Source organism: Chenopodium quinoa, unplaced genomic scaffold (assembly GCF_001683475.1).
Source record: "Chenopodium quinoa cultivar QQ74 unplaced genomic scaffold, ASM168347v1, whole genome shotgun sequence".
Classification (NCBI taxonomy): Eukaryota; Viridiplantae; Streptophyta; class Magnoliopsida; order Caryophyllales; family Amaranthaceae; genus Chenopodium; species Chenopodium quinoa.
This window is the reverse complement of record NW_018744582.1, coordinates 2,084,830-2,110,126: the sequence shown is the minus strand read 5'-3', so window position 1 is coordinate 2,110,126 and position 25,297 is coordinate 2,084,830. Positions and strand designations below refer to the sequence as shown.

The 25,297-nt window shown below is 35.5% G+C and overlaps 1 protein-coding gene across 2 annotated transcripts; it reads left to right on the top strand.

Moving 5' to 3' along the window:
• The first annotated feature begins 839 nt into the window (after nt 1-839).
• LOC110699295 (anaphase-promoting complex subunit 1-like) lies at nt 840-25,060 on the top strand. Of its 2 annotated transcripts, XM_021876798.1 has the most exons (37): nt 844-1,505; nt 2,291-2,354; nt 2,756-2,840; nt 3,121-3,395; nt 3,605-3,710; nt 3,811-3,971; nt 4,259-4,446; nt 4,519-4,588; nt 6,245-6,412; nt 7,660-8,147; nt 9,285-9,741; nt 9,931-10,269; nt 11,389-11,472; nt 12,257-12,349; nt 12,623-12,682; nt 13,372-13,470; nt 13,659-13,799; nt 14,053-14,133; nt 15,043-15,114; nt 15,669-15,740; nt 16,436-16,529; nt 16,597-16,685; nt 16,804-16,857; nt 16,976-17,053; nt 17,806-17,927; nt 18,007-18,167; nt 19,383-19,459; nt 19,531-19,644; nt 19,768-19,869; nt 20,937-21,077; nt 21,822-21,995; nt 22,216-22,279; nt 22,383-22,522; nt 22,629-22,780; nt 23,002-23,080; nt 23,285-23,383; nt 24,156-25,060. In XM_021876798.1, the coding sequence occupies exons 1-37, from the start codon at nt 1,201-1,203 to the stop codon at nt 24,540-24,542; spliced, it is 5,535 nt and encodes a 1,844-aa protein (XP_021732490.1). In that variant the 5' UTR covers nt 844-1,200; the 3' UTR covers nt 24,543-25,060. The 2 variants fall into 2 exon arrangements, with proteins under 2 accessions (XP_021732491.1, XP_021732490.1); XM_021876799.1 differs by lacking the exons at nt 23,002-23,080; nt 23,285-23,383; nt 24,156-25,060 and having other exon boundaries at nt 840-1,505; nt 22,363-22,522; nt 22,629-22,767.
• Nucleotides 25,061-25,297: the final 237 nt, after the last annotated feature.

Genomic DNA, 25,297 nt, shown 5'->3' with positions numbered 1-25,297 from the left:
TATTATCGTCACATGTCATTCTTCACTCAACATGACTTGGTGCCACACGAGCAATGACATGAAAGTCAAGACTTTACAATAAGTTCCGCTCTTAAAAAAATGTGTATTCAAATATTTGAATTTAAAGCCATGCATCTCTACCGTTTAAAAAGTATGAGAAAACACTTATAAATAGTATGAGGACAATTATATCCTTAAAATGTTTATTTACCTATATGCCCCTTTTGATATGATGTTAATAATTTAACTCTTATGAATAGTGTTTGAACAATTATATCTTCTAAAATATTTATTTACTTAAATTATTTGCCCTTATTTATGTTAATTGTCTTTTTTAAAAACTCTTAGGAGTAATGTGTGGACTGTTATACCCTTAGAAGTATCCGTTTATATATTTTCCCTCTTTTTGATGTTGACAACTAAAAGAGTTATTCGAAAAATGGCTAATTATAGCACGCATTAGCCACCTTAGATATTATAAAATGATATGATGATAACATTACATGTTGATTGTGTTTTAGAGTTTTAATAATAATAATAATAATAACAACAATTTAGATATCTAACCATTATATCTTCAACTCATGTAAAATTTAATACTTAATGATGAGTCTAGTATCATAATATTATAATGATACGAATATATGATCGTCATCCGAACCAAAAACTAGTTTTATTTTCAAATGTCACATGTAATCGTGTATAAATTTATTATGAATTGCACTGATTGATATCTAACATGCTATTGCTAACCTTCAAAGAACTTTTACTAAATCAGCCTTAGTGCAGTAGCAAACACCGTGATTCACAAACACTAATCAGTATGCAACAAATCTAGACCCTATTTGGTTTAGCTTATTTTAGCCAATTACATTTATATGTCGATTAAAGAAATTCAGATATGTAATAATTTTATTTTTTTTGTCGTTTTCAACAATACTAGGCAAAATAAGTTTTTCAAATAAATTGGCCAACGAAATAGTGTAGATAATTACAAATAAATTCAATTTAGACAAAATAGGTTGAAATGAATCAAATAATCAAAACCCAACCTTGATCAAGAATGGTTCTATACTTGTATTTCTTCCCCCACCCCCAAAAAATTAAAAAAATAAAGAAATATCATAAACCCAACATTAGGGTTTTACGCTAAAAAATCAAAACTGAGAAAAAGAGCGGGAGCATATCACCAAAAAATTTATGCTGAAGCAAGAAGAAGGAGGCAGAAAGAGAAAGAGAGAGATGGAGAGCAAGCAGGAGAGCTCACCAACAATGGCGGAAGGAGTTCGAGAACTCACTGTGCTCGGAGAATTCAAACCATTTGGCTTAATCGCCGAATCTCTCGATGGCAAGCCAATTGATAATGTATCTGATAAGTATGATTACTTCCTCTTCGATCCAGAAGTTACTAGGGAGAGAGACGAATTCGACGGTATCGATTCCTCCGCTTCCTCTTCGATTTCGGTTGATGGTTGTGATCATGAGATTTTCATCCGCGGAAATAGGTATTTTTTAATCAGATTATTGTAATTAATTTTGGTTTTTGTTAGGTTTTTTGTTTGATTTATTGCAATGTATTTAAAATTCTGATGTTTTTGTGTAATTTTGTTTCAAATTGTTTGTCAATCAATAAATGGTAGAGATTATAGGATGACTGGATAAGCAAGAGGAAGAGGAGAAGCTAAAATTTGTTGTCTTTAGAACTAGCGCGAACCAGAGATATATCTAATTTGTAAAATAATAATCTTGACGATAAATGTGGAAGTTACAGGAATTATTTTTTTTTTTTTTCCCCTTTATATTTTTGATTATATTAGACTGGAGTGCACAATTTTGCTCCATTGATAATTTGGAGAGCTGTCAACAAAAGTGACTTCTCTATTCATAATTACGGAATGTAAGTTTTTGGTGAAAATGTCGTTCGGGGAGCTCATGGGGTACTTATGAGAGGAAGGGGTTATGATGTTGTGAGCTAGTTATTGAAACAATTGTTAATTGGAAGCTTGTAATTGGATACAAAGGTAGTTCTTTTTTTTTTTCCTTGTTCTTGATGTAATCATAGTGACTAGAAGATGGAGGGTAAAGAGGAGGGGGGGGGGGGAAGAGCGGGGGAGAATAACACAATTAGCTATGATTTGGGAAGTAATAGTGCACAAAGATCTCCTTTGCTGAATAAGAAACTGTATTAATTTGTTTGGTTTGTACGTTCATTTGATCATATGATTCAACGGATCAATTGTTGGAAACATGCCTTTTGCAGTAACTGAATGAATCATCTAATTGGATGCAGGATAATGTGGATTACGGGTTCACGAGTGTACAAGAGATTCACCCTAAGTTCTGCCGTAATTATGGTAAATTTTTTTATTCTATTCTCTGTTCCTATAAATTTGTTTATGATATTAAACAAAAGCAAACACTCTTTCTTAGTTAAAGTGGGATTCAAATTTTTTAGCTTCCCAAATTCATCTAGATTTAAGCACATGATAATATAACTGCAAGAGCTTAGAAGTTTTCTGATGTCTAAATTGGTCTGGTATAAAGTCTTATCTTGTTTATTGCAAGACGCTGTATTGCTGGCTGAGTATATTTCTGGAGGTATTCCTTTGAAATCCTTTGTTTTCTACATGTTGTATATGGTGGAGACATGGACATTGACTTTAGTATTGATAATTGGGATGCATTGATCTTTTTATCAGTCAATGCTGTATAGGACTGATATCTGTTTGTATTGATGTCCAAACTGAATGCTCAGGCTTGCTGGTGTCATTTGGCTCATTCATCTGAGGCTGTACTGTGTATTTTGCAAGTTGATGTCTTGACAATCTTCAATACAGCTGGTAAGAGTTTTAAACCAAGCTAGCCGTTCAAAGTTGTATCTATACTATACAGGCTTCATCTGGAAAGTAGTCATGTGATTGTTATGGATAGCATTAAGCTGGTTCATATGATATCCTTACTAATTCAATAAAACAAATTGATATTGCGTTTCTGGATGCTGAGTAAAGAATTCTGTCTTGAATTGAATGAGATTTCCAAAATAGTGAGAAAATTAAGTCTGTTGTTTTCTAGCTGAACATGAAAAGGAAAATTGAATTAACTGTAAATCTCTATCTGCAGGGGAGCTGACATCAGTCCCACTTCCGGGCATAGTTACTTCAATATGGCCGCTTCCATTTGGGCTGCTTGTGCAGCAAGCGGCAGAAGGGAACCGTCCAACTTATGCCCCTCTCTCATTTTCTGCTCCTTTATTAAATTCCAGGGATACACTTTTAAAAAGAGAATTACGACAAAGTCCCCAACAGATCTTTGGCTTTTCTAGCTCTGATGACCAAGGGAATTCAGCTTCAGTGTCTTCTCATCTAATATTGAATGATCCACTTGAAGAACCCCAGGTGTGCATTATGGGCAACACCCCTAGGCATTTACTGTTATTATTATATATATATATATATTTTAATTGTGTCTGCCTTTTTGTTTTTCCTGCTTCTCCTTTAATCTTTTCTTGTTGTCGGCTAAGTGATGCGATTCATAAGCTGGAAGATTCTGCCTCATGTATGCATTCATAATATATTTGTTAATATATTCTCTTTATACTTCCCAGCCGGTGTATGTTGATGAAAGAGGTGGATTGAAGATAATGAAGGATTTTGATGAGAGAACAATCTGGACTAGTGACCGTGTTCCTCTTATTGCTTCCTATAATAGAGGTTTCTATTTTTGTACCTCTTTATTTATTCCCAAATTTATAAACAAACAAAGCCTTCACCTCGCTAGTTTTCTGACTTTTCTCTGTTATTATGCTTGCAGAGAAGACGCAACACTCACTTTGGGTAGCAGAAAGTGTCAGTACTTGTGTTGGAGAGCATGTAATTTCTAGTTCTCACGAAGCCCACACTGAAGTGTTCCCATGTCAATTCTCATTCCGAAGAATTTGGCAAGCAAAAGGCTACCAGGCAGCTGCTACCAAGGTGTCTATTTGCTTATTTGTTGATTCTCCATCCTAAATGCTCTTGTGAACTGAGCGCAGCTAATCATTATGAAAAACGAAGAAAGAATGCAAAAATGGTCACCACAGAGATTCTTTTCCTTCTTTGTGTAATACATACATCTACCATGCTGCTTATTGCCTTGATAGTTTTTTGCTTTTCCAGCAAAAAAGCAAAAGAATGATATACACCAACAAAAGTCGAGAATGAAGAAGTTAAGATTTTCTTATCTTATGTTTTCCTACAAACTAAACCTTTGTCATCTTTAGGTCTTTGTAGCCACCGATGATGACGCAGCACCTATTATTTGTTTCCTTCTCCAAGAACAGAAAAGGTTATTATCCATAAGGCTTCACACTGTTCAAATTAATGATGAAATACTCTTTGACGTCAAAGCAGACATGAGTTGGAGCATACAAGCAGTTGCAGCCGAACCTGTTGCTGTCACCCGCCCAAGGTAGTTTATAACCTAACATTAATCAGTTCATTTTAAATATGGTATTGTATTTTGATTGCAAGTCTTTTTTAGGGCAAAGGTCGGGCTGCTTCCTTTGATGGACATTCTTGTTCTGGATTCAGAGAACAATTTTTTTCTTTATGTAAGTTGCTTGTATTTTGGTGTGCTTTCAAGTACTATTATTCACTTTTATCTGTAGTATATGCTTGTTGACATCATTATCACCTCTGAGTTTCCTGTATTCTTGGCTTTCAATGATTCTGGTTTTGTGATCTTTTTTTATGAAACTATTACTTTGTGTTTGAATTGCATATTGCCAGTGGCCAAGAATTTGAGTTGATTGTCATCTGGCAAGCAACCTAAAGCCTCTCATTCCTTTCAGGATGGTAATTCTCTTGATTAGTTGTGGAAGTGTGAACTTCAACTCTGGCTGGTTGTGTCCACATGAAGGACATTAGTACTATAAGTTTGGTGTGTTATTAAAGAGGTTAAAATGAATGATGAGATAGTTGTCAGTTTAAAGCATAGAGAAGATGTGCCCTCAGCAAGACTGATAGCTGAGTTTCTGATGAGCAGTTAAATTGAATACCCATTTATACTGTTTATCATGTATGGATTATTGCAGAAGGCATTCTAGAAATAGATGTTAGACTACTTATATGTGTTGAAATAAAACAGTGTAGTGGCTGTAGTAGTTTCAAACTTTCAACCTTCAATTCACTGTCTAGGAGCTTGAAATAAATGTGCTAAGGAGACATACGAGAGCAAGAGAAGAAATGACACTTTTATTATAAATATGTACTCCATGGGATTAAGAGTCTGATCTATGAGGTGATAGTAAATGGCCATTGTCTCATTTCATTGACTACTGTACTGCAATGTACTCATAAAGTAGAACGAAATAGATGGGGTAGTGTGGGAGCAAATTCACTTGGTATAACCCATTTTGTATCATTTAGAGTCCATTGTCTTTAGTTCAGTGAAGATTTCTTGTGTTGTGGTTTGACATGCACTCAATGCATTGCATTGATGTTACTGAGTTGGCACGAAGCATCCCTGTAAGGCTGTAATGGGAACATTCGAGCTTTTAGTGCTTTATTTTCAACTTGAAGTTCCTCAGCCAATACAATATCCCTATACAGAAAAATAATGACACTAAAGAGTGGAATTGTGGGGAGTATACCAATGGAATTAGAAAGAAAAGAGGATGTATTAAATGCCAAGCTTGCTATATCATATCATATTGACAGGAGATGATTAAGGGAGGTGAGAATTAGAAGAGTTTGGTATTGGAAAATTCTTTTGATGTTCTAGATGGAGGTTTTCTCCATATTACCTCTACAAAGAGAATTTGTAAGACCTTTAGAAAGCTATGTGATATAAACAAGTAACACAACTACTTAATCTGACGGTGGAGGACTTTTCTTGTTCTGGACTTCTACAGGGTCAGAACATTCCTCTCTGTTTTAGCTGACAAAATTGCTTATCCGAGCCTTTCTGTACGTAACGTTTGCTGTTCTGGTCTGGTTTTGTTTCTTCCAGATGCTTTTTGAACAGCAAATTATTTTGAAATGGATCTCTTCCTGAATTTCTGGTGTATAAATGCCTCTCTTTATTTTTTGGAAACAAAATTTTCTTTTTAGGGTCCTTGAGTCCTTGACTGATGGTTTGATAAAATTAAGACTTATTGTTGAGGTTACTTTTTTTTTATGAGGGCCAATTTCGATCCTGTATGTTTTTAATTCTTTCTTATTATTACTTTGCGCCCTATGATGTATCACTGTTTTTGCAATGGCAGTCAGGGAAGCAGTGCCTTTGTAAATATACACTTCCTCTCTTTCTAGGCAATCATCAGCTTAAAGAAACTATTAATCCTCCAAAGAGAAGATTTATTCACAATGTGAAGATTATAGGATTGGCTGATGGAGTTGGGGCAAGAGTAAATGTGATCTTAAGCAATGGACAGGTATGCAGAAGTTCATTATGCTAAAGTATTTTCATATGCTATTATGTTTCCACAGATGGAATCTCTGAAAAGTGAATATGCATAGAACATTCTACTATTTTGTGAATGCATGGTCATAGGATACTATCTATTTTGGAGTTGTGCACATGCTTTTCTGCTAAAGCTGACGTTAATCCACGATTAACACCGCATATTGTGTGGTGCTAGAAGGGCATTGAAGTCTTATATTGTCATTGGCGGCGTCTATAAATATGTGGAAAATGAACGACTAAAGCTCACGTGTCTTTTCTCTGGACTCCAGAATTCACTTTGTGGCAGATGGTTTTTATTTTTATTTTTTTTTTTCAAAAGTTTTTATTGTTTATCATGGAAAGTCAATTAATTAATGGGATTTTTACAGATAATTTGTTGTGCTTCTCTGAGATTACATTTTTCCCAAGTTACTTCAGTTATAGTCCCCCCCCCCCCACACACACACACACACAAATCAAAATATCCTTTCATGAAGACCTGAAGCTGATATCAACCTGTTTGTAATATTTATGTTTGGGGCAGCTCTAATCTTCGAGAACAGTAAAAGGGTCCTTGCAAAGAGCTCGCCTATGCCCGCTATTTTTCTCACCTATTCGAGAAAGCAGTCAAGCCTGTGTGAAAGCTATATACAGAATTCAGGGGAAGGCCAGAAGGGTCTTTTAATAGAAAGTTAGTTAAAGGATGCATTGGGTAGCAACTCTAGCAATTAAGATGTGTTAATGATGTAATAAATAGAATGAATGCTTAAAAGAGAAGTTCATTGTGATAATAATAGAGATTAGAGAGAAACAAGCAGATGGAGGATTTCACATTTTCACCTATCGAAGAATGAATGGATTTTACTGGAGCTAAGATCACATCGGTCATCTATACAATCTAATTTACTTATTTGGATTGATAATTTTTATTTCTTTAATTTGAGTTCTTCGCAGTCTTGCTTGTTTACAACCTTATGGAATGATGTATTTTGCTTAGAAATCTTTAAGGCAAGACTTACTGCAAGAATAATTTCTTTCCTACTAAGAGACTTAGATTTTCATGAATAAAATCTAGACTACATGGTGGCAGAGAGAACTATCAACTTACTGGTGTCTGTTATGTCCATTTCTGAAGTATCAGAATTGCCTGTTTCTTCTGTTCAATTCTTTTTCTCAGTTCATATTGGATTTCTTAAAGTTTCTAAGTGAGATTTTACCGTGCACCAATTTCTTCAGATGCTTAGATGTTCGCTGCGAAGAAGCCCTTCGTGTTCCTTGGCAAATGATTGCATCACAGCAATGGCTGAAGGCCTTAATTCTTCCTTCTACAATCAATTCCTGCAGTTTTTTTGGGGTAATTGTGAGACCGCTGATTTATCAAAGGCTAATTCTGGTGCTGATGAGTGGAAATCATTTGAGAGCGTCATAATGCAAATTTACAGGAAGTCTCAGTCAACTTCACAACCGAAATCTGTTCTCGTGTCCGGGTCATCATGGGAGTTTCTTGTCAAAAGTGAATTTCATAAAAATTATTGCAATCGTAATTTCTTCCCTGGAATCTCAACTGAGGGGTTGGATGACAGATTGGAAGATCATGTTTCTTCTTCAAAGACGGAAGAAGTGCACAGCCCAGATGGACTTTTCTCTTCCAAGTTTCAAATTGAATGCCTGGATTCTTTGCATGCAGTATATGAAAATCTTAAACTTATCAATCTTCGAAAGCGGTAAACTCCAAATTCTTAACTTTGTCAACCCTTTTGTGCTCTGTGACTTGAGGTATTGTGAACTACACCTTCTGTCCGTAATTGTTTGCTCAATTTCCTTTTGTGTTGTCATTATTCATGGTCCAGAAAAAAGCTAATAGAGCAAACAATTAGGGACAGAGAGATACTCTATGCATTATGGAGGTACTTCTGCATACCTGCGGCTTATGTAATGTAAAAATCGTCTGTTGCTCTATACTAATCATAATAAGCTAATTGACAATAAAGCCAAATATGTGCTGATCTGAAGCCGAATGAATGACTCATCACCCAAATTGATTTGACCCGGATCTGTCGCAAAGTACCAATTGCAATCTCTACTTATCTGAACTTAGTTTCCTGAAAATATTTTTGAAGGTGAAAAGAGTAACGCCGTAGTCTATTTTAATAAGTGATCTCAAAGAGTTACTTCGTATATTTTAGTCTCAAAGCTGGAATTGTGTCTTGAGTATCTGATGGGTTCATGTTGCACTCTATTGTATATATATACCCAATTTAATTAAGGTACATAATGTTTGAACTAAGTTAAATGGTCACTTTCTGTATGCACTTCTTATTTTGTTATGAGGTAGGTAATGGTCATTGCGTGCTTTGCGCTGTGAGAGTGTAAGGTTGTTTTTAGCTTGCCTATTGATGTTTGACTCCTAAAGGCCAGTTACTAGTCAATACTGTCCAATAAAAGGCTTATAGAGGCTTTATAAAATTTTGCTGTGACCTGTATGAGTCACCGTAACAATATACATTTGATGCCTTACTGCTATTGCTTTCATGACTGCAACTGTGATAAGTATTCTGTTCAGCAAATGAGCAGTGACTTTGTTTAAAGCAGCCATTGCTGTTTAAGTTTGTTGAGTGTATAAAATCTCGAGAAGTTCCTGGCGTTTGTGGATTTAGTGGCTATTATGTACCTTAATTGTGGGAAATTTTTTATGCTTAATTCTAAATGGTCTGTCGTCTGTGAGACTGAGTGATTAATGTTGGATTGTGGAATTTTCTTTACATATTGGCTTCTAGTTAATGGATGTTGTGTGATGGTTACCTTCTTTGTTGTCACTATGAGTGTGGCATACTTTATTGATCTTTAGCCATTTCTTGCAGAGATTTGGAGCATCTTGCTGTTCTTCTATGTGAAATCGCTAATATTTTGGGAGAGGAGAGTTATATTGATCACTATGTACGTGATTTTCCTATTCTTTCCAAGATAATAAGGAGAAATCGGACTTCTTCGCCAAGATCCCCCCCATCTTTGTACAGATGGCTTGAAAGTTGTTTGCTTCATGGACTTAGCTTTGCTAATCTTGATGACATTCCACCTCTTGCTCGTAAGGATGGAAGCTCTGCTGTCAGCTGGTCTCGTAAAGTGGTCTCATTTTATAGCTTATTATCTGGTGCAGAAAGCATGGAAGGGAAGCTCTCTTCTGGTGTATCTTGTAAGATTGCTTCAGGTTCATCATCTACTCCCGAGGAGAAGATGGTCCTTGCAATGGTAGCTGAAGGATTTGGTTTGCAACAGCTTGATTTATTGCCTATTGGAGTCTCATTACCATTAAGACATGTATGTCTGATATTGTTAAGAAATAATGCTGATATCGTAGCATATTCGCGTTGTAACAATTTTATCGAAGTAAATTAGTGAATGAAATACCAGTGTATTGAATGCGGTTGCGCACTTCTAATATCATCTTAAGTTTTCTCATGCTCTCCAATTTACTGACATCACTTTACTTATATGTCATATCTGTAGGCTGTTGATAAGTGCCGGGAGTCTCCTCCTACTGGGTGGCCAGCAACTGCATACGTTCTTCTTGGTCGAGAAGATTTAGCTTTGTCTTGCGTTGCTCACTTGAAGAAATCTGAACAGCTTGAGACTCAAACTAATAGGCATTTGATTTCAATGTCTGCACCTTATATGCTTCATCTACAGCCCGTGACAATTCCCTCAACAGTATTAGATACAATTGCGATGGATACTTCAAAATTTGATAATGTAGATTCTTCTGATGATTGCCCAATAGATGGCATGGAGCATTTGTTTAACTCTAGCACTCAACTGCGGTATGGTAGGGACCTACGCTTAAATGAGGTCAGTTACCTACATTTCTGCTTTGTGGTTGGACATGGCTTTTGACCGTTGTGTTGGGGTTATGAGAACTGGCTCTAATTCTATTGCACAGAATAGATGGCTTTAGTTATGCGCGTAACCGGAAATTAATTAGATGTGACTCCTTCTGACCATGCCATGAGCTCTATCTTGTCTGGCTATATTACTGAGTTTATAGTCTTCATGAAGATAGTTAACTTTAGGATTGCCACAGTATTATTTGAACCTTTAGTACTTGATCTATAAGGTTGCTGTCCATTATGGTCTTTTTTTTTTTTTTTATTCCCATAATAAACAACTTTTTTTCTGTAGATTGCCTACAGGCTACTAGTAATTCTCCTCTCTTTTTGAAGTTGTTCATTTTCTTCCTATGATGATAGTCATAGGGATTGGGTTAGTATATAAGAACATGGGAGATGCCTAAGTTAATTCTCCTCTCTTTTTGAAGTTGTTCATTTTCTTCCTATGATGATAGTCATAGGGATTGGGTTAGTATATAAGAACATGGGAGATGCCTAAGTTGATTCGGAGTTTTCACGCTTCTGCATACTCTTTCAGGAGATCTGAAGGTTTAGGGATGTGCATTATAGTGAATATTTGTAATGGAGGTTAAGGGCTGATTACTTTCATTTTTTAGCTTAAAGAAGGTGAAAAATGTGAACTTATTTTTCATGTTGGGAACTACTCTCTGTATCCCTATCATCTTGTGGTAATTTTTAAATTTTTTTTTAGAAAAACTGGTATGTTTTTTCTATACACCGTCTTGGCTTCACTATGATTTTCATTGTTGACACATATTTCGGAAGTGAACAAGGAACATAAGGAATAAGTTTCAGTGGAGTAGTGCATTAAAAGCATAGAGTTGATAGAGAAAATACTAACTACATCCATCACATTACAAGTTGAAACAACCAAATAGGTATGTATGAGATGCATAGTGAAACAATGGAAGTAGTATATGCTTATGCAGTCCTTTACTGTTTTCCCTTCAGATTTGATGATATGTTTTATTATGAATTATCTTCTTATTTGAAGTTAGAATACTATACTTGTATAGCATGACTTGAAGTAGCCGTAAACTTTTTCTCTCATCTCTTTCAGGTCAGACGTCTTCTGTGCTCTGCAAGACCTGTTGCAATTCAAACATCTATTAATCCCACTGCATCAGACCAAGAGCTTCAACAGGTAAGGTTATATTAGTGTATAATACATATTCCCTCTGTCCCAAACTAAAGTCTGTCTTCACTTTTCACTTATTAAGGTTGGCAATGTGACTATACAAGTATACATTATTCCCTTTTGATCACACATTTTCCTCTATTAAACACATATGCTGTTCCACCTACTCAATCTTTGAAGGAGTATATTTCAGAATACCAATAAATTGGTTACCTTGAAAAGGATAGAGGAACTCTTTGGGATATCCTTTAATGTAGTCTTTCTGTGCCAACTTCCAGTTCTTTTTTAGGTAGAGTAGTTTTTGAATCAAAAGGGTTCTGGTAATGTATAAGTGGAGTGGTACTATTCTCTTATGGGCACACCATTTACTGTTTGATTTGAATTATATTTTTAGATTGCTGAGGCTAAGCTTATTGGGTATCAATTTAAGTTTCCTTTCTTGATGCATTATTTAGGGAGCAAGGTGCTGTATCTAAGGTGACATTGGAACATAGTTTTTTTGTTAGTCCCATTTGATCAAGTCAAAAATTTCTAACTGACTGTATTAAGTAATTTTATATAAGGAAAAAAGTCATGTAGAATCTTGTTAGTGTCGCATGTATATTAAAAAAATGCTTTTGTAACATTAAAACAACACTGGTCAAATTTGTGCAATGCATTATGCATATATTCTCTCTCTCTCTCTCATAAAATCAATGGCTTGTACACAATTCATAACCTTTCTTTCTAAAATGATTATATTGTTAAGATATAGTCAAAAAGACTTAACTTATTCATTATCCTTGTAAAGGCTCAGCTATGGCAGTTTTCCCAAAGGACGACTGCACTTCCACTTGGACGTGGAGCATTTACTTTGGCAACTTCTTGCACCCTTTTGACCGAGGTACTTATGTATATATGTTGAAGTGATAAAAGCTGTAGTTATAGTTTTTAAGCCTTCATTTGTTTTTTTTTCTATTTTTGAATTAGTATATTTTTTTAATACTACCTCCGTTTCAAATTATTTGCAATGATTTGACATAAAGTGTGAGTAAAAAATGTCTAATCATTGCAAATAATTTGAAACGGAGCTAGTACTTGATTATTGTTGTTATTTGTTACTCCCTCCTTTTGTGGTAGATGTTTCTTGTTTATGACTTTCCAAATTCTTTTGCAGGCACTCACAGTACCAAAGCTTGTTTTGGCTGGCCGGTTACCTGCTCAGCAGAATGCCACTGTATGTTGTGATGAAACACGTTAAATTTGATAATTTTTTCCAAACTCTTGTTGGCAAGCTGATTCATTTATTTTTCTTTTGTAGAGGATGTAGATAATTTTCAAATATACCTCTTTCTAGATGTGTTCTCTTTGTTGATTTCCATGGAAATGTGATTTAGCTGTTTTTTAATCCGTTGGCAGCCATGTCTTTGCCTCATTAGCGATATTCCTTTTCATGTTTCTTGCAAGGCTTTGCTTATCAATTACATGATTGCTCTTCTAATTGCCATGTTACTATTTAAAAAGCTTTGGAACTTCAATTGAAGCACATCATCATTTGTCCCAAAATAACAATGACTGATCTGGGCCATATGGCCCAGTTTTTCTGTTATAATTAATTTTTTTCGCATAATTGTGATACTTGTATTCTTAATGATCTTTGATATTGATTCATTTAATGATTGGCATATTTAGTCTGAAATTATGCACAGCTTTTAGCATTGGTTGGTCGTCATAGGTTCATATTCATTTCTCTGTCTCCCTTCTTCTTCATGTTTTGCAAATCTTTGTTGGAAGCATGGAATATTGGTTGTTGTCTTTACATGCTGTCCCCTTAATGTTTTGGCTCTTATTTTCCCAAAAATTTGTGCAAATCTTGGCTTTATTAATTACCCTGATTTTTTTTTTTAAAAATCTTTTTTTTGTTAGGTCAATTTAGATCCAAACATACGGAATTTGCAAGAGCTTCGAGCTTGGCCTGAGTTTCACAATGCAGTTGCTGCTGGTTTAAGGCTTGCACCATTTCAGGTATGTTTGAGATTTTCCTTCCCTAAGATGTCTTTTCCTCATCACTTATATCTGATGTATGGATCTTATAAAATGTAGTACAAAAATAGATATAATAAAGTTCTCATCTTGTTTCTGGTTTCATTTATTATCAATACAGAATTATTTATAAATTTTATATAATTGATTTTATTTCCAACTCATTGCAGGGCAGAGTGTCTAGAACTTGGATTATATATAACAGGCCCGAGGAGCCAAATGCTATCCATGCAGGTCTTCTTTTTGCACTGGGGTTGCATGGACACTTAACTGTTTTAACAATAAATGACATATTTCAGTACTATAATAAGGTATGTTATGTAGGTGGATTTTTTTTCATCACTAGCAATATTATTTTCTTTTTGTACTATAAAAATGTTACTCAAATTTATTTTGTCAAAACTAGGCCATGCTCATGTACCAACAGGCAGCATGGGGCAAGTATCCAATAAGTATGACTTGTGGGCCTAAGCTCCTGAGGATTTTTCCTGCTGTAGAATATAAACCAGGTTGATGGTTGAACCCTACAATATTTTTACTAACCACTATCTTGCTTCATGTTAGGGACATGAAAGCACAACTGTGGGGCTAATGCTTGGCCTTGCAGCATCATACAGGGGCACTATGGAGCCAACAATGTCGAAGGTGATGCTTTTTAACTAATAAATTAATTTAATGTTCTCTTTATTTATATGCATTTTATGCTTCTGATGATCTTCTGAATACATTGATTCATAACTCACCTCCCATGTAAAGAAAGTTATAGTAAAACAAATTATATACTACCCTGCATGCAATAAAATATTTTATTAAGATGCCTTAAAAGCACAAGGTCTGATGCTCACTAGTCACAAAAAATGAATCCTAGTGCAGAGTCCTTAGTCTGTTTCTAGAAAGATCCCAGTGGAGTGGTAGAATAACTAGAATTTAGAGAAGTGAACCTCTTTTAAGTGACATGGATGACTTGTTGTTCAGGATCTTTAAATTACCTTACGTAGCTCTTAAAAAGGAAAAAATGAGCATTGCATCTGTTTACAAGTATCTTTTAAGAGAAGTTAGAAGGAAAACCAGATAGATCCCTAATGCAAAAGCCACCTTCTGTAGCATCCATGAAGGTGTAAAATTCCAAAAATATCCAGGTGTTTCCATCCAGATGTTTCACATACGTTCCTTTGACATCTTCCTAATCAATTCCATTTTGCAACGAGTTTTTTATCCGTTATTCCATGCTAATTTTATCATGATGCTTGTAATTAGTTAATGATGTTAAATACTCATTTTTGCTGTTCTCATTTGAAACATAAATCATCCCTTGTAGAATTTGCAGAATCAAAGGTACAACTGCATGTGCATATATTGACATACTTTAGATTAGTATGGACTCTACTTCAATAAGTTTATTGTTGTGTAACTCTCATGTTGTCATTTTAATTCTCTAAAACCATCTTCTTTTCCGGTTTCCCCATCTTGAAATGTGCTGCTGTTTCTGCATTTGAATGTATAGATGTTGAACAATCTTATTATGTTATGGTGCTGCTTATATATTTTTTGCAGTCCTTCTACGTTCACTTACCTGCCCGTCATCCGTCTTCCTTTCCAGAGCTAGAAGTTCCTACAGTCCTGCAGGTATTTTTCTTGTCATAATATTATGCTTTGCAGGATATATCTCATTCCTCTACAGTTTGTAGCTGGTGGACCTATATCTCTGGAAAATTGATGTGGGATCATGACCCTGTGAAGCATTTGATTCTAATTATAAAAAAGTATATAGTAAGATCATAGATGAAATAAATATGTTTACATTAGTTGGTGCATCACTGATTGTGTCCTTTAAGTATGTTATGAGGCTGCTTGATTCCTTGATATTTTTGAAGAAAAATGAGATGAGTTATTGTGTTTTTTTTGTGGATGAAGAAAAAAAAAATCTTGATAGTTATATTTGACATTGTGCAACCAGCTTATAGAGTAATATTTTGGTTGGTGAAAATAGGAATTCTTTATGGACTGCACTACAGACATGTTCTGATATCTGTTGCTTGTGTATTATATTCTTTCCATGAATAGTACTATAGCTGGCATATACCATGCTTAGGTGGTTCCTGAATGATGTAGTTGCAAATGTTTTTGGTGGGTCCTGAGTTTTTTGCTTCCTCATTTATTTTCTTTATATGGTTTCACAGTCAGCTGCATTGATGTCTCTCGGCCTCCTTTTTGAAGGATCTGCTCATCCTCAGACTATGCAATTTCTTCTGGTATTACATTTCTTTATCTCTTTTACTATACAGTTTGAGGCATGATTACTTAAAGATTATTATTTCATCCATTAGCATATTAAATAAAGATCTTATTTCGGCCTTTTGAGGTAGCATGCATTTCCAATCTTTACTAACCCTACCGCGGCTGCCGGAGTAGGTTACAATATCTTCCTCAAGTTTGTTACTTTTCTTGTTTAAAGAACATTAACTGACTGTAATTTTTTTTTTTTTTCCTCGCTTCCCTTTGGATCCAATTCTGTCTGGACTGACCAAAGACTCCTTTTGACTAAAGTGTTGTGTTTATTGGTTTCATGCAAACTGCTATTTTTTTAAGTGCCTACTGTTTGTTTTCTGTACTTGCTCGTGTCTGTTGATGATTTGTCCTTTGCATCTCTAACTGTCATCAACCAGCTAGGGTAAGCTTGCTTAAATTTGGAGGTCCCTAGATCTGCCTCAGGTGAGTCCTCAGTGTGTTTTTCTTTGGGGTGGGAAGGGTGAGATAATTCGTTTGATTCAAATATGAAGCGTAACTTAAGGTATATGCAAATCATAACGAAAGAATTATGTTTTTATGTTTTGAGCCTTTGCTGTGTCCTATAGCCAGTCCTCTTAAATGTAAAGAGCACTAAAAGCATGCATCTCCAACACAAAAGGACCATGTTATTGTCCATAACTAATTGATTCTTTTGCAGGCTGAAATAGGCCGTAGAAGTGGCGGTGATAATGTGCTTGAGCGGGAGGGCTATGCTGTTTCTGCTGGATTTGCACTTGGACTTGTTGCTTTGGGTATGAATTATTAGACCGAGCTCTCTTTATCACCTATTCCTGCTCACTGTGTGCTGTCCAATTGTAGGTGGTGGAGAGGATAAATTCGCTTGCATGGATACGTTGGTTGATCGATTGTTCCACTATGCTGGAGAAAAATTTGATGTATCTCGTCAGGTACTCATCATACACCACATTGATTTTCTATCTTTATTTGCTAAACCTGATGCAGCTTGAACCTTTTTATTATGGAATCTCTTTAATCCTTTGAATTGCTACCAATCCATTTTTTCAGGAAAAGTCTCTTTTGACATCAGTGACAGATGAGCATGGCAGGGGTATGGGACAGGTAATTCAGAAAAAGGCGTTGGATGTGATGGCATATTTGTGGGACTTTTCATTGTCTGTACATGCCTTGACATTTGAGGTATACTCTAATTTTTCCTCTGTTTGGATTATCTAAGCAGATGTTGGATGGCGTTCCTGTCAATGTAGATGTCACTGCACCTGGAGCTATAATTGCTTTAGCTTTGTTGTTTTTGAAGGTATGAATTTCGCAAACTCAATCTAGTGAGCCAGATAAAGTACTGTCTTGATAAATTGTCTTATTATGATCATGCTATGGAATGCATCTCGCTTTCTTCAAGTTGATTGAGAACAACCTACGATATCTTGCAACTCTGTTCATTTGCAGAAAAATATTTTGATCTGATTTGAGCAGTATTTGTTGATAGATATAATGTAAACTAGTCACTTGCAAGGACAACATATACTTCTGTTCCAGAATATTGCAACATGCAAGGGGGTGCATGGATTTTAAGAATTCCATGTGAGAGAGACCAATGAAGTGTCTCCCATATACAAGAGGAAGGCTAAGGAGAGGACAAAAACTATATGCAGTTATGCCCTCAAGCTATCCAATTTAACTGCTAAATAAAAAAAAAATATCAACTTATCAAGTATCTCTCAGAACCTTGTCCAGAAAGCTCCTTAGGTTTCTGTCTTCCCAATTGCGCCATTAAAATGCCAATAGATTCACCTTACACTTGACGAAGCCAATCAATATTTTAAAATTTTCTTTCTTTGCTGTAGCTCAAAATTATCGCCATTCAGGATGATGCTTTAGTAGCGACCCTGATTGTGTGTGTACATATTTTTTTACTTCCTGTGGTGGAGATATTTATGGAGCTATTACACCGACTTTTTTTACATATATGACATGATATATCTAAAATTGCTCATGTGATCTGCGAACTTGCTACACCATATGACTTGGCTCGATTTATGCTTCTTTCAGACTGAATCAGAAGTGATAGTTTCCAGACTTTCCATTCCCTGTACAAATTTTGAGCTGCAGTATCTGAGGCCTGACTTCATTATGCTTCGCGTTATTGCTCGCAATTTGATAATGTGGAGCAGGTTTGATGCCATAAACTTTTGAATGGGAGGATTGATCATACATTTAAAACTTAACAAGCTGCCTTTCTGACTCATGCAGGGTTAAGCCAACCAAAGAATGGGTTGAGTCTCAGATTCCTCAGATTGTGAAAGAAGGTATAGGGGCTCTTGGTGATGAACGGAATGATATGGATGAGGTGGATGAAGAAGCAATAGTCCAAGCATACGTGAATATTGTAGCCGGAGCATGTATATCTCTTGGTAAGTTAGTTTGATGAACCTTTCTGCCCTTTCTAACAAGGAACTAAATATCATGCTGTAAATTACTTCGTATTTAATTGTGGCATATTCTTGCACTTAACCTTTTGGTGGTGCAAACTATATTTTGCATCCCCTTTTTATGATGATGCTGTGTTTTTTATTTATTTATTTTTAAATTAAAAAAAAACTAAGATCCACTTTGGGTTTCTATTTTTCTAGCTTTTTTTTGGTTGCCTTTCTTCATTTTGACTTTTATATGTTTTCTTGCTATGCTACCAGAGCTCATTATTCGTGAAGATACAAAATAAATTAAAAGAACAAACCAGATGCTAAACACGTCTGCTTGGAGGCACTGCTATCTTTTTGAGTGTATCAGTTTATCTTATAGGATGCATATGATCTATAACTGTATCGTAATATGGTTTCAACTTATTCTGTCTCACCCCTCCAGTTATCTCAGCTGTGCCCCATCTTTATATTAAATACTGCAGTATCTCTCAATAGTGGTATACTCCCTCTATAATTTTTTATATACAGTACTTTGATCCGCGTGGAGTTTTATGCGGTTTAGTTGAATTTATTAAAATATTTTGTAAGTGGGGTTTGTTGGGGAATTTTAAAATGATAAATAAGAGATAATGGGTGAATAATTTATTTAAAAGTAAGGGATATGAGAGCAGAAATATCGATAAAGTATGAGTGGGGACTGTGAGAGGAGACAGATAATAAAGTAGTGTAGAATATATATCTGTTTAAGGGAAGTGTTGCATAATTAAAAATGAATAAAAAAGAACACAGGGAGTACTTCTGTACGTGGAGCAGCAGATTATTCTCAGTGCCTTCTTTGGAACCTCTTGAAATATCAATGAAATTTTACACTAGATCTTAGGGAACAAGTATTTGCCAAATCCTCTATGAAAATGGCTTGATGTGAACTTGTGTTGCAGCAATAACTCAGTAAAAAGAACGGTAAACTATCTGCACTTCTGCAGTTTCCATATGAAATGAAGAAGTGAATTACGGTTATGAAGACATGTCGATATGTTAGAATTCTATATTCTGATACTTGCCTGGACACACGAACATATTTCTAAATCTATTCAATATGTCTTATATTGTCAATTGGTCATATCCATGTTCCTACTTTCAATTTTCCGGGTGGATGTTTGTTTGCTCTCTTTTTTCTTTCTTTTTAATTCCATATTTTTGTGGCAGGTTTGAAGTACGCTGGATCAAGAAATGCCAACGCTCAGGAGTTGCTCTACAACTACACTGTTTACTTCCTGAATGAGGTCTTTATCCTGTTTATCGTATTTTGTTGAGCCTTTCAGCTCATTCTAAGTCACATGTTTAAATTTTGCAGATTAAGTCTGTTTCTGGTACAGCTGGAAGTATGTTTCCCAGAGGGTTGTTAAAGTTTGTTGATCGGAGCACATTGGAAATATGCCTCCACCTTGCTGTCCTTTCCTTGGCTTTGGTAAAAAAAACCAGGAAAAAAAAAACAAAAAACAAAAAAAAAAACAACATTATTTTACTTTTTATATTGAAATTGCAGTATTTCCTACTTTTACATTTTTGTGATACTGTTTTTTGGAAGCAGGTTATGGCTGGTTCTGGGAACCTGCAGACATTTAGATTGCTCAGGTTTCTGCGCAGTCGAAATTCTTCTGATGGCCAAGCTAATTTTGGGACTCAAATGGCTGTAAGTGTTATTTGTTTGTTGACAATTGATGTTCTGATATTTGTAGATTCTACATATCACATTTGTTGCTCTTGGCCTCTTGCTGTTGTATTTGCTGGGTTTGCATTCTCAGTGCCACTCCTGTTGGAGATTCTGTGTCTGTCACTTTTTTTCTCTCTCTTTATATGTTCAGCCTTTACGGGTTTTTTTAACTGTTCGATGAGAAGTTAAAAACATACTTCATAGAAAACAACTAAAACAATACATCACAACCAGTCCGGGGAGCGTTTCTGGATAAGATTTTCTGCTCGTTACTTCAAACTTCTTAGTGTGGAATGAAAATGAAAGTTAACTCAACATGCTAGAGCTCTGTTCTCTGAGCTTCTTTCTGGGGTTTACTTCAGGGGTGAAAGGCAGGGTGGGCGTTTGTATTGCAACGGTCTTTTATGCCCAAGGACTAATGATTATATGTTTCACTCTTGCCTGTACGATCACTGAAATTGACAATTTGTATTCCTAGACAATTAGCATTTAAAGTAATTCTATCTTCATATCTGTCTGACACTGACATATCATAAAATATTGTGGCAGCTATATGACTTTGTAAAAAATGATCTTTACCTTTGAGGTATGCCAACTGCATACTGTTTGTTTTGAAAGGATATATATATGGCTATTAGAAACTTGCCAGTATTTTCAAAATGGGGTTTTTATATCTTATGCCTTTTTACATGATCTAAATGCTTATATTTTTTAAAAATTTCATGGTACAGTAAGAAACTCCTTAAAACACTCTCAGTAAATTATTGTGTTGCCATCATGAGGGGTTTGCGCCTTTGCAATAGTGCCACTTAAATCCCTGAGTTTGTACTGTTCCATGAACTTGGTCGACACTGTATATAGTCCTCTAAATGCTTCTTCCTTTAATATCCTGTTCTTGAAAGTATTGGTCTCCAATTCTATAGATTTATTGTTGTATGTTCCTGTTAATCATCCGAAAAAAATAATTCAAGGATAGATATTTTTGATGTGGTTGTAGCCTTCGAGATATTCAAACTAATTATTGTTATTCCACTGCCTTGATGTAGGTGAGCTTGGCAATTGGTTTTTTGTTTCTTGGAGGAGGAATGCGGTCGTTTTCTTCTAGTAAGAGTGCTATTGCAGCTTTATTGATTACTCTCTATCCTCGATTTCCTATTGGAACAAATGACAATCGCTGCCACCTCCAGGTAAATTTGTTGGTTTAGTTAAGATGAAAATTTTGCCAAGGCAATGGTTGATGCTGTCCAGGCTAATACAAAGGAGCAGTATATTCCTACCACGAACTATTGCCTTGGAAAAATCTTCACTCTTTATTAGTTGAATAATTATATCTGCTGAATACAGATCTGTCATCTTTGATTTGCAGCCATATTTGGAATGTTTAAAAATCTGAAACATGTATTTAGTGACAGTCATGGGTCCTAAAGTAACTCTCTTGTGTCCTTTAGCTCAATCCTCGTTATGCTCAGCTGTAGGCTGTAGCAACTCTTTTTTGTCCTCTTCACTGTTTTTCTGCCAGAGAAAATTCCCTTGATTGTAAAAGCTCCTGTGTGATTAACTGCCTCCTCATCTGATTTGTTCGTTAAGAATTTATCTTTAAGCAGTTCAGCCATAAGTTAAAAATAAATCTGGGCTTCCAGATCCTTAGCTTCATGCCTTCATTCATAGAATTTCCATTGATTTCTCCAAATCAGATGTGCGTGACTCAACTGAAACCATATCTTGATTCATTGGCACAATTTGTCTACCTTACAGATCAGCATGCAATGCAACTTTTGTTTTTTTTTTTTTTTTTTTTTTTTTTTTTTTTTTTTAATTTTCCTAATTTTTACCAAAAAAAAAATTATATTATTCTGTCTTACTTGATTATCTTTGGCATTTGTTCAAAAAGATTATTGCTCATCTGAGATAGTGCACTTGCTTTCTCCCAGGCGTACAGGCATTTCTACGTACTTGCAACTGAGGCTCGCTGGATTCAAACAGTTGATGTTGACACTGGCTTACCAGTCTATGCCCCTCTTGAAATTACTGTTAAAGAAACTGAACATAATGCAGAGACAAGTTTTTGTGAAGTCACACCTTGCCTTCTTCCAGAACGTGGCATTGTAAGTTTACATACCAATTCAAAGTTAGTATCATTCTTAGCTATTAACAACTTAGTAAATAATAATAACGCAGTTGAAAAAAGGCAAGGGAAGGAAAACTTCATAAAAGCAAGTTCATTGTAGAGGGAATATTCTTTTCTTTAGTTAACTAATTCTAATTCATTATCACAATATTCCTAGAAAGCACCGAAGTTTGACCTCAGGGTTCTGTTGCTTTCAGCTTAAAAGTGTTCGTGTTTGTGGTCCACGGTACTGGCCCCTAGTCATAGAGCTTACTCCTGAAGGTAGTATGTATGCTTTGTTGCTTAGTTTTTTCAAAAATTAAAATTTTATAAAGTATTTTTAATAATAATAATTTAATTTGTAGATGGTGTTTTTTTCACACAGATAAACCTTGGTGGCTTTCTGGTGACAAAAATCACCCGTTTAATTCCGGTGTTCTTTATATCAAAAGAAAGGTTGGAGCATGTTCCTATGTGGATGATCCTGTTGGATGTCAGTCATTAATATCACGAGCCATGAACAAGGTATGTTTTTTATGGGGAGAAGAAAAAAAAAAAACTCCTTTTCGCTCCATCTTAACTCGTTTTTTGATGTAGTTATGCCAACATTTGCCTCTTTATCTTTGGGCAGGCATTTAGTTTGACAAGCATGAGAGGTTACACTCCCAAAATCAATAGCGAGCCAAGTTCCAGTAATGTTGATCACCTGGTCAGCACATTTTCATCTGATCCAAGCTTAATTGCTTTTGCTCAGCTTTGCTGCGACTCTTCCTGGAACAGCAGGTAAATGTGTAAATTCGATGATGTAACAATGTGTGTGTGTGTGTGAAAATCACATCTTTATACGGAGTATATTTCTGGGATTGTTATCAAAACTATTCGCTCTCCGACACATGGTACCGTTTATTTAATCTGAAAGACTGCCTCTCTCAGGTCCCTATTTCACTGTCTTAGTTGAGAATATGTGTTATTGGCATTTAACTGCTTGTTTGTCTGGGCAACAGGTCAGATGTTGATTTCCAGGAATTTTGTTTGCAAGTTTTATTTGAGTGTGTTAGCAAGGACAGACCAGCTCTTTTGCAGGTATAGTTTGTCTGCTATTTTTTTCCATACTATAAATCACAGTTGTAGTAGGATAATTTTGTTTGGACTTGCAGCTTATAATTCCATTACCTCTACCACGTTAGCTGGCAGGGTAAATAGTTGTGTGTGTGTGTGTGTGTGTGTGTGTGTGTGTGTGTGTGTGTGTATTGTATTTTAATATCAATAAAGCTGAACACTATGCAGGTCTACATGTCTTTGTATACAATGATTAGAGCAATGACTGACCAGGTTTCAGGCAATATTGTCACCTTTTTTGATTCCCTCTTCATATCTAGCTTAAAGGTAATCTCTTCACTAGACACTGCAGTTTATCGCTCAGTGTTTACTATTTTTTTTTTTTTTTGAAAGAGTTTACTATTTAATATTTATACATTATGGGATTGTTCATAGCCACGTCCTACCCATTCTACTGATTTACTTAGCTAAAAGATTATCAGTTCTGGTTTTCACAGTATATTATCACTTTCTCTACTCTGTCTGCCTTCTCATTCCAAGAAGCTACATTTTGAACTTGCCAAATAGCTTAGACCACAGCTGCAACCTTGCTTCTTGAACATAAATCATCTGCATCTCTTCTTGTACAAGATCAAAATAATAGCTCAGCCTGCTGTAGGGTATTTGATGCCTAGACACTGCTTAAATAGTTGGTGCAAATTGTCTGTTATAATTAGGTGGTTATGACTGTTTTTACACTACATATCAAGCATCCATCCTGGGAGCAAAATCCCTATCCTGCACAGCTTCTCCCTGGTTTGGAGTCCTCTCATGTACTGCATCTTGGATAATGAGTACCTGTTACACACTTACACAGCCCATATGCCCAATAGCTGCTCAATCTTGCTCATTACCCTGGCCTTATTTCCACTTATAAGCTTCCATATTCTCGTCCACCCTGAGCCATCAGTGGATGAGGGAACATGTTATTTCTCTTGTAAACCTGGAGGCACACTTACTTGTCAGGAGTACTCATATAATGGCTTACTAGGCTATGGTATGGAATATGGATCTTTATATGTCATCATGTAATGTGTATATGAATTTCTTATCAATGCAGCTTGTAGTAGCTTACAATGAGGCCTTGCTAAGAGGAAGATTATCCTCTTCAAGAGATGGCATTGTTCAATCAAATTTTCTAGGGTCTCTGAGGAAGCGCGTAGAGGAGCTTTTCAGCTGCTCCCATGAAATGCAAACTGATTTACATAATTACTTGACTTCTGGAAAATGGCCAGATGACAAGCTCCGGGGTAAAAAATGTTCTCTACTGTTGTCTTGGTACCTTCAGTGGTTTTGTGTACCGTCCCCATCTGTAATCCAAACAACTATGGAGAGGTTGAAGCCTAAGCTCAAGAGATCCTCTGCAGCTCCTCTGTTGCGGTTAGTATTTCCTCGGATTCATGTCAGGGTGATTTCTGAGATAGATAAATTATTGATTTCTGGTTAGTTCATGGCTTTTTAAGTATTCCGATGTTGTACTAAGGTATTCACTGTAAGTGTTGAGCCTAAGATGGGTTCTTCCAAAGTTCCAAAGCATTATTGGGGGCTGAGCTGTCCTCTGTACAGGCAGTAATACATATTATGCTTGTAAAATATGTATAGTTTGTTAGGTTTAAGGTAAATTTTCTGTTTGAAACAACGACGAATTTGTTGTTGATTCAAACTGCATGCCTTCTATTTCCGGGTGACCGGGATCAAGAGCCTGACAATGTACATAATCCTGATGTATCTTCGAGTGTAATTTAGGTTATGCATTGTATTGAATGGCCAATGCTGTCGATGTATTCTAGGAAGTAGGAGCTGATGATTTTAGGACTCCTGTCTCCAGATTTGGAGACTAATGTAATTCAACTCTTCAAAAAGAAGCTAGGAAGTTAGAAAAAAATAATGTTACACGAGTATTACATTTTTGGTTGAAATATTTGTCTATTATCAATTTATTATGAAGTTTAGCGTTTATTTTGACTACTCGTAATTTAAATTGCGTGAATTAATAAAAAAAAAAAAGTCAAATCAATCAAACGGAGTACTGAGCACTGTGATTTTCTGAGTAATAATCCTAATAGCTTTAATTATCAGTAAACATTTGAAAAGACTATAATATTGAACTTATTCCTTTATTTATTGTGAGATTAGGAATTTCTGTTTGTCATTACAAAATCTTTGAAATAATCAATATCTTAATCATTTTTAAATACTTGT

Excerpts from the sequence above, each read along its gene's own strand:
- LOC110699295 (XM_021876798.1), top strand. The coding sequence starts at position 1,201 with ATGCTGAAGCAAGAAGAAGGAGGCAGAAAGAGAAAGAGAGAGATGGAG. Across the intron at positions 2,355-2,755 it reads TAAGTTCTGCCGTAATTATG|GCTTGCTGGTGTCATTTGGC; the intron begins GTAAATTTTTTT and ends CTGAATGCTCAG. Across the intron at positions 12,683-13,371 it reads CTGCTCAGCAGAATGCCACT|GTCAATTTAGATCCAAACAT; the intron begins GTATGTTGTGAT and ends TTTTTTTGTTAG.